The sequence below is a fragment of the Coptis chinensis genome, chromosome 9, assembly GCF_015680905.1.
Source record: "Coptis chinensis isolate HL-2020 chromosome 9, ASM1568090v1, whole genome shotgun sequence".
Lineage (NCBI taxonomy): Eukaryota > Viridiplantae > Streptophyta > Magnoliopsida > Ranunculales > Ranunculaceae > Coptis > Coptis chinensis.
The window spans coordinates 56,878,258-56,894,312 of NC_141464.1; the positions used below are offsets into that span (position 1 = coordinate 56,878,258).

The 16,055-nt window shown below is 40.3% G+C and overlaps 1 protein-coding gene and 1 pseudogene across 1 annotated transcript; one reads left to right on the top strand and one right to left on the bottom strand.

Annotated features, from left to right (window-relative positions):
• Window positions 1-8,416: 8,416 nt before the first annotated feature.
• On the top strand, window positions 8,417-11,897 carry LOC147476881 (tRNA ligase 1-like). The gene is made up of 2 exons (XM_086583871.1): window positions 8,417-8,468; window positions 8,561-11,897. Exons 1-2 carry the CDS (start codon window positions 8,444-8,446, stop codon window positions 11,644-11,646), a joined length of 3,111 nt encoding a protein of 1,036 aa, XP_086439997.1. The 5' UTR covers window positions 8,417-8,443; the 3' UTR covers window positions 11,647-11,897.
• A 1,874-nt stretch (window positions 11,898-13,771) lies between these two features.
• On the bottom strand, window positions 13,772-16,055 carry LOC147476882 (putative metal-nicotianamine transporter YSL7 pseudogene; annotated as a pseudogene).

A 16,055-nucleotide genomic window follows, 5' to 3' on the forward strand; every position in this document is an offset into this window, starting at 1 on the left:
GTAAGTCGTTGTCGTCAGAGTTCTACCAACTTCCCAGTATGCATCCAGTCATCCTTTTAGTAAGAGCTTGTGGGGAGCAAACCAAAGTTACGAGTAGTCCTCTTATTTTCTTGACAAGGTCAAAAGTTTAAGGAGGGTACCATTCGATATGTTTTAAACAAAAAATATATCTATAGAGCTCACATAGCAAGAATTTTAGGGATATTTCTTTTCTTGCTCTCAGGTGGTCAACTATACACATGTTGTGTGAAAACATGTCATGGCAAGAGTATCTAATTTGTTTACTCAACAATAGATATCTGTATGTCCACTCATACCATGCAAGTGTTGTCATCCCTAATGACAATTCCAAGGATACTATGCTCCCACTTGGCAACAACCGTTTGTAGGTTTAGACAGAATCTTCCCTATGAAGCCTGTTTCTTCTTATCCAATTATAAGAAGGGGCATGACTCGGCACTAGGTCCACCCTTCCTATAAGGTTTAGTGACTTGTCAAGCTAAACTCCCACTGTTTTAAAATGGAAGTGATTGTTCATGTGAGTGAACCGGTACCAACCCTACTCGACATACATATGAGATGATAAAAAGATAATGAGAATGCAATCGATCCGAAAGAATGCACTTTTATTCATTAAACCATCAAAGTGTTCTTAACATAATCACATCCTCTTTAACCCAAGCATTTTTACATGTGCAAGGAAGAGTTCCTTTGGAATAGGTTTGGTCGGTGGATCCAAGAACCATCCGATCAGTGGATATATGTTGTAGAACCACTTTCTTCTTGATATTATTTTGTCGACGTAGTGGTATTTTAACTCTATATGCTTGGTTCTTCCATGGTACTTTGGATCTTTAGCATATGCAAAGAGCAGCCATCTTTGTCGACCCGTGATGTGAACCGGTTCAAGAACTCTTGAGAACACGCACAAGTGTTTGATGAATCGTCGAGCCACACCTACATTGTGGTGGCGAAGCAACATGCAATATATTTCGGCTTCCATAGTTGAAAGTGCTATGGAAGTTTGCTTTGTCGCTCCGGGGATATAGCACCTCCATTCATTATGTAGGTATATCCCGAAGTTGACTTCCTCTCATCAAGGTCTCTCGGCTTGGCATCGGAAACCCAATCGCCTTAAGATCTTTCCCTTGGTAGACAAAGTGAGTAGTCCACGGTGCCTTTTAGATACCTCATTATCTTCTTGGATGACCTTCGATTAATGCGACCCCAGGATTTGTTTGGAACCTTGATACTAACCCAACTGCATAGCAGATGTCTGGCCTTGTACACAAACATTGCATACATAAGGCTTCCGACTGCGCTTGAGTATGGTACATTTTTCATAGCCTGAGTTTCAGTAGGATTCTTGGGAGACATTTTAGAACTCAAAGACTCTCCTAGACTTCTTTGGGAGATCCACTTGCTTACAATCGGTCATGTTGAATCTTTCCAAAACCTTCTTGATATATGTCTCCTGAGACAAAGATAACAAGCGTTTGGGCCGATCACAAGTTATTTTAACTCCTAAGACATAACTAGCTTCACCCATGTCCTTCATTTCAAGTTTAATGACAACCACTCCTTAGTGGAATTTATCAATGCCTTATTGTTACCGCTAACAAAATGTCATCCACATATAGAGATAGAATCACAAAACCATTTTTTAGATGTCTTGACATATACGCAATGGTCCTCATTTACTATTTCGAATTTGTCTTGAAGCATTGCTTCATGGAATCTCAGATTCCACCTGCCTAGAGGCCCCTGTTTTAAACCATATATGGATCTTTGGGTTTACACACTTTGTGTTCCCCGACTTTTTGATTGAAAACCAAATTGGGTTGATCCATATAGATTTCCTCTTGTAATTCTCCATTGAGAAAAGCAGTTTTGACATCCATCCGGTAAAGCTCTAAATCTAAATGGGCAACCATTGACAAGAGGAGACGTGATGGAGGCAAATCTCACTACTTGGTGAGAAGGTGTCCTCATAGTCTATTCCCTTTTTTGGGTGTAACCTTTTGCAACAAGCCTAGCTTTGAATTTGTCTATGTTCCTTCCGTGATTTTTCTTGATCTTGAGAACCCACTTGTTCCCAATAGATCTCCCCCGTTTGGAGGTAGATCAACTAAGTCCCATACTTTGTTTTTCTTCATCGACTCCAATTCTTCCTTCATAGCTTCCATCCACTTACTTGTATTGGACCGAAAATAGCCTCCTTGAACGTTTTAGGTTCATCGATATTTCGTAAGTGCATTGGTCATATTTATCTCCCCTTCAATCTCAAACCGACGCGTTTGGGGATATGGCCTCTAACACTCTTACGAGGTTGGGATTGATCAATCATTTGACCAATGCCATTGTTACTAGAATCGGGGTTGATGAAAGTTTCATCTTCGCCTTTGTTCATCGCCAGCTATAAGGTTATCAACTCGTAAAGTTGTATATCCTTATCAACCTCACCCCTCATTGGGTATTGATCCTCTAAGAATCTGACGTTACGTGCTTCTATTTCTGTGACATGCCCTTGAGTATCCTCCCTAGGAAGACATACCCCTTAGAAGTCTCACTGTATCTTATAAAGATACACTTCTTTCCAGGAGCACTCAACTTTCCAAATTCTCGATTTTGAGAAGTGACAAAGGCAGCACACCCCCATGGTCTAAGGTAGTTCAAAACGGGTTGTCTACCAGTCCATAGTTCATAGGGTGTTTTGTCAACAGTTTTTGAAGGAACTAGGTTAAGTATGTGCGCAGCCGTTAACAATGTATCACCCCAAAATGAGATAGGCAAGTTAGCCTGAGCCATCATAGATCTAACCATGTCCAGCAGGGTTCTATTCCTTCTCTCAGAGACACCATTCTGCTGAAGGGTATAAGGAATAGTTAGCTATCTAGCTATACCCTTATTTTCACAGAGTTCCTTAAACTCATCAGAAAGATATTCACGTCCGCGGTCAGTTCTTAAGGCCTTTATTGTCCTATCAAGTTGATTCTCAACTAGGTTCTTGTACTTTTTAAAACAGTCCAAGGCCCGGATTTGTGAGACATCAAGTACACGGTCCATGCGTGTATAGTCATCTGTGAAGGTAATGAAATACAAAGCCCCATGCCTTGTCGTTACATTCATTGGTCCACGGATGTCCGAGTGAATAAGTTGTAAGGATAAGTTGCCCTTTGGGCTTTCCCAAAAGGTTTTCTTGGTGGCTTTTCCAAAGAAGACAACTTTCTGAGTTTCCATTTTAACAGAGGTTAAGTTACCTAACAACCCTCCCCTTGCTAAGCGGTCTATCCCATCGCGGTCCAATATGTCCTAGTCTAGCATGCCACAATTGGCAACCAACCATTTTAGACATAAAAACTTCAGTTTGTGCTAAGTGTAATGTCATAAAAGAATTCATTAAATAAGCATGACCTATCAAACTGTTATTTAAAGATATCTCAAGCGAGTTCTGGGAAAAATTAAACACATAGGATTCTTGAAGTAATTTTAAAACTGATCAAAGATTTTTCCTAATTGAGGGTACAAAGAGTACTTCTTCAATAAGGATGGATCTCCCACTCGCAAAATCCAACCTACAAGTGCTCGTGCCTCAAAACATCAGCTACACTTTGGTTTCCCATGTGGACTCTCCGAAGTTCCTTGTGGAAGTTTCCCGAAATCTTCAAACAGGGACCTATCCCGCTTATGTGGTCTCCGTCAGCATGAATCTACAATCCAATATTGTGATGAATCGACAAAGATGACAAAGATTTTATCACATTGACAAAGATTTTAAAGTAAAACTCACCTCAGAGAAGGACATGCCCTAGCATAGTGTCCCATCCGATGACAACAACGGAAGCATTCAACACTAGTCATGTCTATCGATTTCCTAGGTTTCTTTTTTTGTGGGTTAGGCTTGGCCTTTTCCTTGCCTTTACCTTTTCCACTTTTCTTGTTCCAAGGAGCCTTCCTATTTTTGGAGTTGACAACATTTGTTTCGGTTTGAACAACAGGCTTTTTCATTGAGAAGCCTTTGTTCCTCAAGCTTCACATTTCCTTTGCACTGCGTGCAAAGTTTGTGATGTTGTCGCCATGCATCAAGATAAGACGAAATTGTTCCCAAGTTTTAGGTAAAGACCTAATGACATTTTGAATTTGTTGTTCATTTGACAGGGGACTCATCCCCGCAGGCTAACTCAAAGAACCATGTTTCTCATCATCACCGTGCAATGTCGGGCATAGAGGTATGGGGGCAGCTTGATAAATTTGTCAAAGCTCATTTGTAGCCTCAAATGTGCAAAGAGTCATTACCCCCAAGGTCCCCTTTTATCGCTTCCCATAGCTCTTTAGCCAATCCAAGGCCATCATACCACACATCATGAAGTCATTCCTCATGGTGCCAAGTATGGCAATTCGGGCAACATTATCTTTGCTTGTATACTCATTGTACTTTTAAGTACAAAGAAAGATAAGCGGCTTGTGTTAATCCTTCAAATGGGTAGGTTCTCATGCATCGTCTCGCTTATTACATCAATGACCTTCCTATCTGCCGGGAATTAGCCTAACTTTCCTAGACCAAAGTTCAGTAATTTTATCGCTTAACAAGTCCTTTTCAGGTAGCATCGTGAACGGGATTTTCCATCGGGTGCTGCTATTCTATCAAGTTTGAATTCCAAAAATAAGATACTACTTAATAAGAATCATCTCTTAAATTAAATCTAAGTAATCCACATTTTCACATATGAAATGCTCTGTGTAGGTGAGTGCTCTGTGTATATGCAGTGCAGACACTGTTTCAGGTGGTCTGTGTGCACTGCTAGTGTAAATCTTTCTGAGTTTAGTAATGTCCTCCGTCTTCCATCTACATAAAAGAACAAGGTGATAAAACCTTCGAGGATGTTGGTACAGGACAGGCACATAAGAGTAAACAAAGCATTCAGGATTTGATTATTGACTTCAAACCATGCATTCCTGTGGGATTTCTTTGGTATTGCGTGGTTTAACATGCCTATCATGACCATGAACAGAGACAGCAACGCAAGTGATCCAAACAAAAAGGGCCATGTTCATAGGGTTCTTGATCCATTCTTTGCTCATTTTCCACAGTGCATCCCAATCAATTCTACGAACAAAGGGCAAATGGAAACGTTTACGAAATATGTGGCTTGGAGAAGAAGGAACTGAACGTGAAATCTTGTCTCTGTCCCCCACAAACTGCCGGAACTTAGCGGATGGTGAAGATAAACTATGCCGAGATCTAATCAAGTTTCAAGAAACCCACTCTGCCAGCCATCCTTGTAACGGACTCCATGAAACCTTTTTAGTGTTTTCATGGCCTAATAGTCCCCTTTGAAATGTGAAGAGGACTTCGACTCTTGACTTTACAACCATTCGTGGTACTCAAATTTGATATTGAATTTTCACTTAACTTCCTCCACACCTTCTCCATTAGCAGTTGAAACCATTGCAAACGTATATTTTTTAAGCTTTTTCAAGCTCGCTAAACGTTGGAAAATAAAAACCAAATCCTAGAACTCATAAGACGAACCACATTTGATTATTCTTTGGTACAGCTAAAGATCTCAGTATAGCATACAACAACCCAAGATTTGCAGTGTGGCAATAAGGCTAGATGACTTTCAGCAGAAACTCATAGACACTGCAAAACTTATTGTGAAAACAGAAACCTGACTTCTCGATCAGTGTCAGAGATGCCAAAGACCTTGTCAGAACAACTAATAAGAAAAGTTTGAATCAGTGATTCTGCCATCTCCATCTGAAAATATATTGTCAAACTGACTTAACATATAAACAGAAATGTAGTCTAATCAATTTCAAAATGATATCTGCTTGGAACCACATGAAACATACACTTATCCCTGTTTATTAATGTGGAAAAGCTGCTAAAATAACTTATTGTAGCCAATTATGTTAGTGGGAACTACAATGCAACCAACCAACTATTCTAATGCTAATGGAAAGTAAATAGTCTACGTAGCATCTGATTCCAAACAATCCACCAATAGCACTTCACACAGCAGCAGCAGCTACCAATAGCACACTTCACACAGCAGCAGCCACCAATGGTAGCCAAGTACACTTCACACAGTAGCAGCAGCCACGCCAAGCACACTTCACACAGCATCAGCAACCACCAATAGCACACTTCACACAGCAGCAGCCACCAATAGCACACAGCAGCCACCAATGGTATCCAAGTACACTTCACACAGCAGCAGCAGCCACCAATAGCACACTTCACACACTCGCCTACACTTCACATAGCAGCAACACACACTTCACACACAGCAGCACACCACACACACTCGCCTACACTTCACACACACAACATACACTTCAACAAATACGGTTTACTGCCATGAATACTCCACTGCAGGGAATGAATACTCCACTGAAGGGAGGGAGGGGGTAGTATCATCAACCACACTAGAAGGTTCACCAAGTCCACCAACGTTTTCAGTACTCTCAACTTGTGTATCACCAAAGCTTTCACCAAGTACACTCGCAGCTTGTGGAGTGTCACCAACAACTGGCCCAAAGCTTTCACAAACATTCGGAGTATGAAGTGAGTAGTCATTCCCAAAAATTACACAAGCTTCAGCAAAATAGGTAAACATCCTCCCTTTTAGGTGTCTCACAAGGGATAAGCCTATAACAATAAACAATTTCTAACAAGCACGCTATGGTTATAAACATAGTAATAATTTGTTACAAGATAGTCAAGTAAATTACCCTCAAATATCGATCCCATGCTTGACGATCGCGTCAATACACTTGGTTTGTTGGTTGTATGAAAACCAAACTCAAGACTCTCGAGAAGTTCTTTGACAGCTATGTAATCTCTCTTCAACGTTTTCATCCTAGAACGTACAGTCTCATCCCCAACTGACGAGTTGAATCGTTGATTCAACTCCCTAGCCATCATGGACAAGGTCTCACTCTCCCACCTATTATTTGACGTTCTGCCCGTACCATTTACAGTATGATCCAACAACAATTCAATTAGGATCTTATCCATCGTGGGAGACTAACGGATATGCTGACGACTTGCCATAACTACGAGAAAAAAAAAGTTAAATGTGAACTAATTGAACAACATATTCACAAGTAATCAAACTAACACTTACAACCATTTTATATATACACTAAACAACATTGTGTATAAATAACGATAATTACTCTTACAACCATTTTATATATACACTAGATAGGGGGCCAAAACAACCCAGCTTAGTAGGTGCTTAGATGTTAGTTCCGTCAAGTGCGCCGACATGCAAACTATGGATGCTGACTACAATTCATGTTATCTTGATTTTCTCATATCCATTATGGGGAAAACAAATATTACATGGACACGCTATATTTTGAGAATAATCCGTGTCGGATACCTATCTACGTCTCCTGTGGGACACACATCACACACACAAATTGTATGTAATATACCTCGATTTTTGATATTTTGCGTGTCGATTCGTTGTGTCGAGATAGGCACACCTATCCGTGTCCATGTACCTTGGGAAAAACTAACATGCATTCACTTTAATTCTATTCAAGCTGAATTCTCCAACTAACACAAATCATTGAAATAGAATCTCCCAACAAGAATATGACAAACAAGTATCCATGCCATATTGTCATCCACTTAAAACACCCCAATATAAATATATAAATAAATCTTTCACAAAAAGCAAAGACAGAGAAAGCTAACCGTACTTTGTGTATGTGACGATTCGAGTTAGAAGTAGTATTCCAAACGAGAAAAGAAATAAAAGAGAGCTCCTTATAAAAAAAAGTCCAAATTATTTCTTCTCTTTATTTGAATCTAGTTAACGTAGATGGACATCAACAAACAGAACTTAACATGCAGAACTCCATGCAACTACATCTCTGATGTAAAACAATGTAAACAAAACAACGTGTGATAATGTAAAACAATGTAAATTCGTTGATAGTGGTGCTGTTGAGTTTGTGTGATAATGTATCGTGTTATATTGGCATTATGAGATTTGATTAAGTATTTTACTTGATTAAACAAATAAATAGACAGAAAGAGAAGTAAGAATGGCAAAACTTGAGTAAATTTCTAACCTTGATTCGAATTAAAAGAGGAAGAGGGCGGCTACGTTAACTGAGAGAGAGAGAATACAGAGGAGAGAGCGAGAGAAGTCACCTTTTTAATAGATCTAGGGTTAAAAATATTTGCCGAATTTGCCGGCAAATTTTTTTGGGTTATCAAGCACCGTCAAACTTGGCAAATGACATTTGCCAACATTTGCCTCTCGACGAAACAAGCAGCGGCAAATAGTTATTTTCCTGCTGGTAATTTGCCGGCAAATTATATCATGGGAAAATGTTTTCCCTCTTCCATATTTGCCCAGCATGCGGGAAAACTTATCAAGCAGGCCCTAAGAAAAACCCTCACAATATTTCAATTCCCATGACGAAAAAGAAGAAAAATCCAGGTTTGCCCCTTCACTGTAAACTATACATGACTTGTTTCTACGTTTTATAAATAGTATATGTATTAATGTTGTTGTATATACATTTGTTTCAGGTTCAATGTCCATGAAAAATACTTGGAACGCAAGCGAAACTGAAACCAGTGGGCAAGCTGAATGTCCACTTGGACCAGGTTACATGCATACATATACCATGTCAAAAATTAGAGCTACCTTTTATCCAAAATTCGACAACGAAAAGTCAGACCAAGAAGTGAGGACAAGAATGATTGAGCTAGTTTCTGATGGTTTAGGTGCATTGGAAGTGTCTTTAAAACACTCGGGGTCACTTTTTATGTATGCTGGTTTGAAAGGTGGTGGTGCGTATGCTAAGAATAGTTTCGGGAATATATACACAGCTGTGGGTGTTTTTGTTCTTGGTAGGACTTTTAAAGAGGCGTGGGGTGGTGAAGCGTATGAGAAGCAAGTTGAGTTTAATGATTTTCTTGAGGAGAATCGTGTTTGTGTAGCTATGGAGTTGGTTACTGCTGTGTTAGGTGATCATGGGCAGCGGCCTTTGGAGGATTATGTTGTTGTGACGGCGGTGACGGAGTTGGGGGAGGGGAAACCGGTGTTTTATTCTACTCCGGATATTATTGTGTTTTGTAGGAAATGGAGGTTGCCTACGAATCATGTTTGGTTGTTGTCCACTAGGAAGGCTGTGACGTCTTTTTTTGCTGCGTATGATGCTTTGTATGAAGAAGGGACTGCAACACCTGTATGTAGGGTGCTTGATGAAGTGGCGGATATCACAGTAGCAGGATCAATAGAGCATGTGAAAATGCAGGGTGAAATCTTAGAGGGTCTTGTCGTTCGTGTAGTCAGTCGTAAGAGTTCGAAACATATGAAGAAGGTGCTAAAACGGTATCCTTTGCTTGCATTGGGAGGTGTTGACCATGATGTTATGGGTATGAGCCTGAGAATAATATGTGCTGCCAACTGGTCTGATCAGAAAGAACAAATAAGAGCGCTTCTCCAAAGCGTTGGAACCTCTCTTTGTCCTGAAAATGTAGACTGGAGCGGAGATACACATTCAAGCAATGCTGATAGATCTATCGTGGAAAGCTTTTTGCAAGCATGTCCTGCTGATTATTCCACCAGCAAGTTGCAGGAAATGATTAGTCTAATTCGGGATAAACATCTTTCAGCTTCTTTCAAGTGTTACCAGAAGATCTCTTTAGTGGCAAGTGATGACCTTCATTATAAGATGGTTATTCATGTGCATAAAGATTCAGCCTTCCGACAATACCAGAAGAAAATGAGGTACAATCCTGGATTATGGCCACTTTACAGAGGATTCTTTGCTGATATAAACTTTTTTAAAGCAAACGAGGAGAAAGGGGTTGAAATTGCTAAAGAGACTAATGTCCTAGTGAAGAAAGTCAATGCTAGCTGTGGGGCATTTACTTCAGGAATAGAGAACTTAGCCGAGGAAGATGCAAATTTGATGATCAAACTGAAATTTCTCACATACAAGTTACGGACTTTTTTGATTCGCAATGGCTTGTCAATTCTTTTCAGTAAAGGTCACTCAGCTTACAAAAATTACTATTTAAAGCAAATGAAGATGTGGAACGTTTCAGCTGGGAAGCAGAGGCAACTTGGCAAGATGCTGGATGAATGGGCTGCTTATATACAGAAGAAATGTCGGGACAATCAGTTGTCCTCATCGGTATACCTTAGTGAAGCTGAACCTTTCCTTGAGAAGTTTGCAAAGCGCAGTCCAGAGAATCTGGCTCTGATAGGTTCAGCTGGAAATTCTGTTAGGGCTGAGGATTTCTTGGCCATTGTTGAAGGAGGCATGGATGAGGAAGGTGACCTTGACAAAGAACTAGAGACAGATCCTTCGAGTCCTAGTCTTACAGTCATGGACGCAGTCCCAAAAGATGAGGGCTTGATTGTATTCTTTCCAGGAATACCAGGTTGTGGTAAGTCCGCTCTGTGTAAGGAAATATTAAATGCTACTGGTGGCCTTGGAGACGACCGACCTGTCTGTAGTTACATGGGCGACCTTATCAAAGGCAAATATTGGCAGATTGTTGCTGATGAACGGAGGAAAAACCCATATGTTATAACTCTTGCTGATAAAAATGCACCAAATGAAGAAGTTTGGTACCTGATTGAGGATATGTGCCTTAGCACAAGTGCCTCTGCTGTTCCAGTTATTTCAGATTCTGAAGGTACTGATTCAAATCCGTATTCTCTTGATGCATTAGCTGTTTTCATGTTCCGTGTATTTCAGCGAGTCAATCACCCGGGAAATCTTGACAAGACATGTTCATCTGCTGGTTACGTGTTACTAATGTTCTACCATCTTCATGAGGGAAAGAATCGCATTGAATTTGAGAGTGAATTAGCAGAACGTTTTGGCACAGTGGTCAAGATGCCACTAGTGAAGGCTGATAGGAGTCCTCTTCCCAGTCCTTTGAAATGTGCATTAGAGAAGGGGATAAATCTATACAAGCTTCACACTAATAAACATGGAAAATTGGGGCCCGCGAAAGGATCTTACTCAAAAGAGTGGGTTAATTGGGAGAAGCAAGTGCGGGAGGTGTTATTTGGACATGCCGCTTATCTCAACGAAAGTCAGGTGCCATTTGATTTTGCTGTTAAAGAAGTGGTGGAACAACTAAAAGCTGCTGCAAAAGGTGTCTCTGCAGCACCCAGAACTAGAAAGAGGAAGATTGGTGGGATTATCTTTGCTGCTGTAACGTTGCCTGTTACAGAAATCATCACACACCTCCAAAGTTTGGGCAAGAAGAACCCCGAGGTTGATGCTTTCCTTAAGTACAAGGACTTGCACAATAACCTTAGACAAGCTCATGTAACTCTTGCTCACAAGAGAGCTCATGGTGTCCCAGCTGTTGCTAGCTATGGTGCGTACGTCAACGAAAATGTCCCAGTTGATCTTTCTTCTTTGCTCTTCTCTGACAAATTGGCAGCATTAGAAACCCGGCTTGGGTCCGTTGGTGGTGACAAAATTCTCTCAAAGAATCAGTGGGCCCATGCGACCATATGGACTGCCAAAGGAGCTGCAGCAAAGGAAGCTAGTACACTGCCAAAGCTTTTATCAGAAGGTAAAGCAACTCGAATTGACATAAATCCACACATCACCATATCTGGCACATTGGATTTTTATTGATTGAATATTTCCTGCTGCTGTTGAACTTCTGGGATTCGATTCATGATCTGAGATTCTGAGATCTTTAAATCTCCCTCTTGGTTTTGAGGGTAGGAGGCAAGAGGGAAAAACTTCTTTGTAGCAAGTTAAAGAGCGATTGTAAATGAAGCAGTTATTTTGAGAATTAAAAAGGGGTTATACTTAATACTCCTGAAGAAAGAGTGATGTAACCAGCTTCTGACTTCTGAAGAAAGAGTGTCTGTTTAATTGTTTATATAGCATTACGCCATTACTTGCCTACGATGTCATCCACAGTTCATACTTTTCAGCAGAGGCTCAAATACTGCAGTGATGAATAAAGAAGAAAACTAGATCAAGAGAAGAATACATGAGAAAAGTAACCAACTTCTGATTTAGGCCGAAAGCGCACAGTTTAAATTTGTATGTGTGTGGTGGTCATACTGCAGGACCATTAAGTCAGCAACCTTGATGGTTCAGTTGCTCCTCACATATATACAATTACCATTTAGCAGATATAGTAAACAACAATATGATTCTATATTAAGATAGTAAAGATATAAAACAAAAAAGATAGTAAATTTATCTGATAATTAAGTGTACGTTAATATATCTGCACAATGCAATAAGAGTCGCTTCTCCAAGCAGTAAGCACCTGTATACAGCGAGAGGTTCACACAACATGTGACACTGAGCACTTAGGGAGGTTCTTAGCCAAACTGCGCTGTGCCCTAACGTAAGGTGTAAAACTAAAATGGGTGTAGACCAAGAATCGATTCTGCTTTGAAAATATGCAACTTTCCTGTAATTCAAGTACAGAAGATAGTATTTGACTACTTACAGTTCCATAGTACAAAATAAGAACTCTAATAAAATATCTTCTGTATCAAACATGTACGCATGGTTCAGGGAAATATGCAAAGAATTTCCACCCCATTGTTCCCTTTTTTTAATAATGTGGAATGTATCTCTGTTGCAAGTTTTATCCCGAAGGAACCAAGAAAGTTCATGTTTACAGCACACTGTCATTATAGCTACAAAGTAGAAGGCAAAAACAGAGAAGCAGGATAAAAGAAACAATTCATACATCATCTTGAATAACCATTTGCTATTATTAGCTACAGAAGAATCCAAAGACTTGAAACGGCTAATAAAGCTGAATCCCATTGGCCTGAAATGCATGGATGTATTCACCTTCGATTATCTATATATACCATCAGAGTTCTTCTTCGAAAAACACAAACAAGTACACACTCAGCACAAACACATGCAAGTATACAAACTCCATTAAAGAAGACATGAAGGTAGCCGTATGTGTTGCGTTGGTCTTAGCCATGATACAAGTGATGGTCAGTCCAGGCCAGGCTTTTACCTGTGTCGATGTTGACAAGTGTTTGATGCAATGCATCCCATTCTTGACTGGCGGAGCAAATGAGCCAGGTGATTCGTGCTGTGCTGGAGTCAAACAAATTAAAGGGATGGCGGTTTCTACAGATGAGAAACGCCAAGCATGTACCTGTGCTAAGCAAGCGGCTATTCACTATCAGAACATAAAGGATGACGCAGTCGGTGCACTCCCTACCAAATGTGGCACGCCACTGTCGTTCCCCATCACAAAGAACATCAACTGTGACATGTTAGTTTTATTAAATTTTTTCGTTCACGCTTATTGCAAATTTTGTGCTTCCTTTTAATAATGCCTACACATTTTGTTTATGCAGGATTTCATAAGCTGGAGGATTTAGGAGGAGAACAAATTACAGAGAGGAGTATATATACCCTTAGATATGCTCTAGTTCCTAAATAGAGTTTTCGGCAGTATAATAAAAACGCTGTTCTTCTCCGTGCAATTGTTATAAACAGGTTGCAGTCTGCCATAACTGCTTATTATATATTGTGAATCAATAATACTGTGTTATCGTTCACTGTATTATAAGGAACAGACTGTATGACCTATGATTGTCGCAGTTAGGTGTTAGTTGTTCTTTATTCTTTGGTTCATTAATGTTTTAAAAGAACATATTTCATCATGACACTTCAGTTCTAACCAGTCATCCATCAAGCAGAAACACCAACATTAAAGTTGGACTAGTCTTAAAGCTATTGTATTCTGCACAGTAAAGTCACACAATAACAACAGTATGCAAGAATGCAACCATCTTAATTTCTTTGGCCTGAAAAACTATTTCACTGTAAAGTCTAAAATCACATAAACTTCTGTAGTTCTGCGGAGAAAATTAAGACAAAAAAAATTACAACCAGCTAAACTGAAAGCCAGGACTCATATAACTAAAGACTAGCCACCTTAACTACAAACGGAAACTATCAGAAGACAATTGTAGCATTTTCACCATTTAACCATCCAAAAACTTGGTCACCCTATCATTGTCAGCACTTGACAAGAACTTCATGCACAAGGGAGGCTTAACACCAACCAAAGAGAGTATAGCTGCTGGCATACCCCACAATGAGTCTCCACATATCAATCCAGAAGCTGTTGCAGGCACAAAAGCGTCAGCGTTTGCCTTGTTCATCTTCTCCCACACAAACTTTATCACACTTCCAACGCACATGTCAATTACAAAATATGGGCCCAAATAGAATGGAATTGCCATGGCCATTGGGCTTGGTATGAATTTGGAAACCCTGAATTTTTTATGAGCCAAAAGTTCACGAACGATATTCAGTACAATGGTACCAATGAAGAACCCGAGGCAGAGGTTAAGGCAGTGCTTAGGTAGTGCAGATGTGCCCTGAACACCGATAAGGGCAATGCCACGATATACTGCTCCAAAAGGGGCAGGATAAGCACTGCCTTTCTGGCCCATGTCGGGGTAGGCCTTGTAGAAAAAGTACCAGAAGATTAACGGCGAGGTAATGCATCCTATCACTGTTCCGATAATCTGACTGAAGAACATGGATCGTGACGAAGAAAGGGTTAAGTAACCAGTCCTGAAGTCCTGCATGAGATCCGATGCGCTCGATACAATGCTCATCATAACACCACATGCCGCAAGGCCTGCTATCACACCTCCATCAGCATCACCAACCCAAGCAGACAAGACTAAGATTGCTATTTTTCCGTAGCTTGAAGCCAAAGACCAGTCAGTGAGACCGCATCCGTAGGAATTGCAGAAGGCCAACACTGGGGCTATTAAGTATATAACAAGAATGTGGTAAAATTTTAATTGATGATAAATTAAGGGAACTAGCCCACTGGAGATCGCGGCCAATGCTACATAACCAATCAACGACCAATACATTGGGATATTGTCTTTCAGGAAGTACTTGGTACGCCGTTGTTCATCATAACCAACTGTGGCGGCCTCTTTTATATCAGGGTCGCCCGACACAGGCAGATCTTTATTCAACTTCTTCATGTTGGATATCACTTTCCAAAGCACATAGACAAAGCTGAATAGACCATCAGCAAGAATTATAGCAATTGTTATGAACACCTTGTATCCTTGTAGGGAGCTAAGGCTGGACGAAGGAAGGTCTGCCGAGTACCAATCACCTTTCCTCTTTTCAATAAGCGGCCACATGATTCCCCAAGACACAATAGCACCAAAAGCCATAGATAAGTTTATGAAATGGGAGCAGAGCATCCCAACACCAACATAAGTCGTGGAGAAATCAAAGTAGAACTTATACTTAAATGCTTTTAGGCCAAAGGTTGGGAAGCTTGCAAAACCACAATTATCAGAAGCGGTGAAGAACCACTGGAAGAAAGCCCAAAGGAAACTACCTCCGAACGAGTAAAACAGAATTTTCACTTTCTTTAGGGCTAGTTCTTCTCCCTTGGGTGTATGGAAACTATTGATAAGGTTCGCAGTTGCAGTTCCACTCGGGTATGTTAACTTGTAACCAAGAATCATGGTCTTCCTCATTGGTACAATGCTGAACAGCCCTTGAAAACTCACACAAAAAACAAACGGAATAATCCATTGCAAACTCAGATTCTTGATATTACTTGGTGTATTTCCTGTACCCGCTTGAGATGCAACGTTACCCGACATACCAAGGACATAAGAAGCCAAACCAGAACTAAAGGCAACACCGCTAGACGCGACAACAGAAGTCTGGATAACAGTATTCTCTTGTCTTGTAAACTTTTTACTTTGAATCCCAAACCTAGACAGTACATATATCCATATTTTCACAAAAAAGAATCCTAACAAACCCGCCGGAACATTCAGAGATGGAACAATACCAGTAGTAACATTAAGTTTCATAACTACGAAAGTGAACACAACGGATAGCAAAGTACTCACCCCAATGGATCTCGGTGTAATCTGTTGCGACCATGGAAAAACTTCTTCTTTCTCTTCAAATACTTGTTCTTCTGTTAACGGCTGTTCGCCATCTTTTTTCCCATTCTCCAGTGCTTCTACTTTTCTGTTGTCGTCCAT

What these genes read in the sequence shown, in the direction of transcription:
- LOC147476881 (XM_086583871.1), top strand. Translation starts at nt 8,444, where the DNA reads ATGACGAAAAAGAAGAAAAATCCAG. An exon ending in GAAAAAGAAGAAAAATCCAG is followed by an intron (nt 8,469 to 8,560) that starts GTTTGCCCCTTC and finishes CATTTGTTTCAG; the next exon opens with GTTCAATGTCCATGAAAAAT.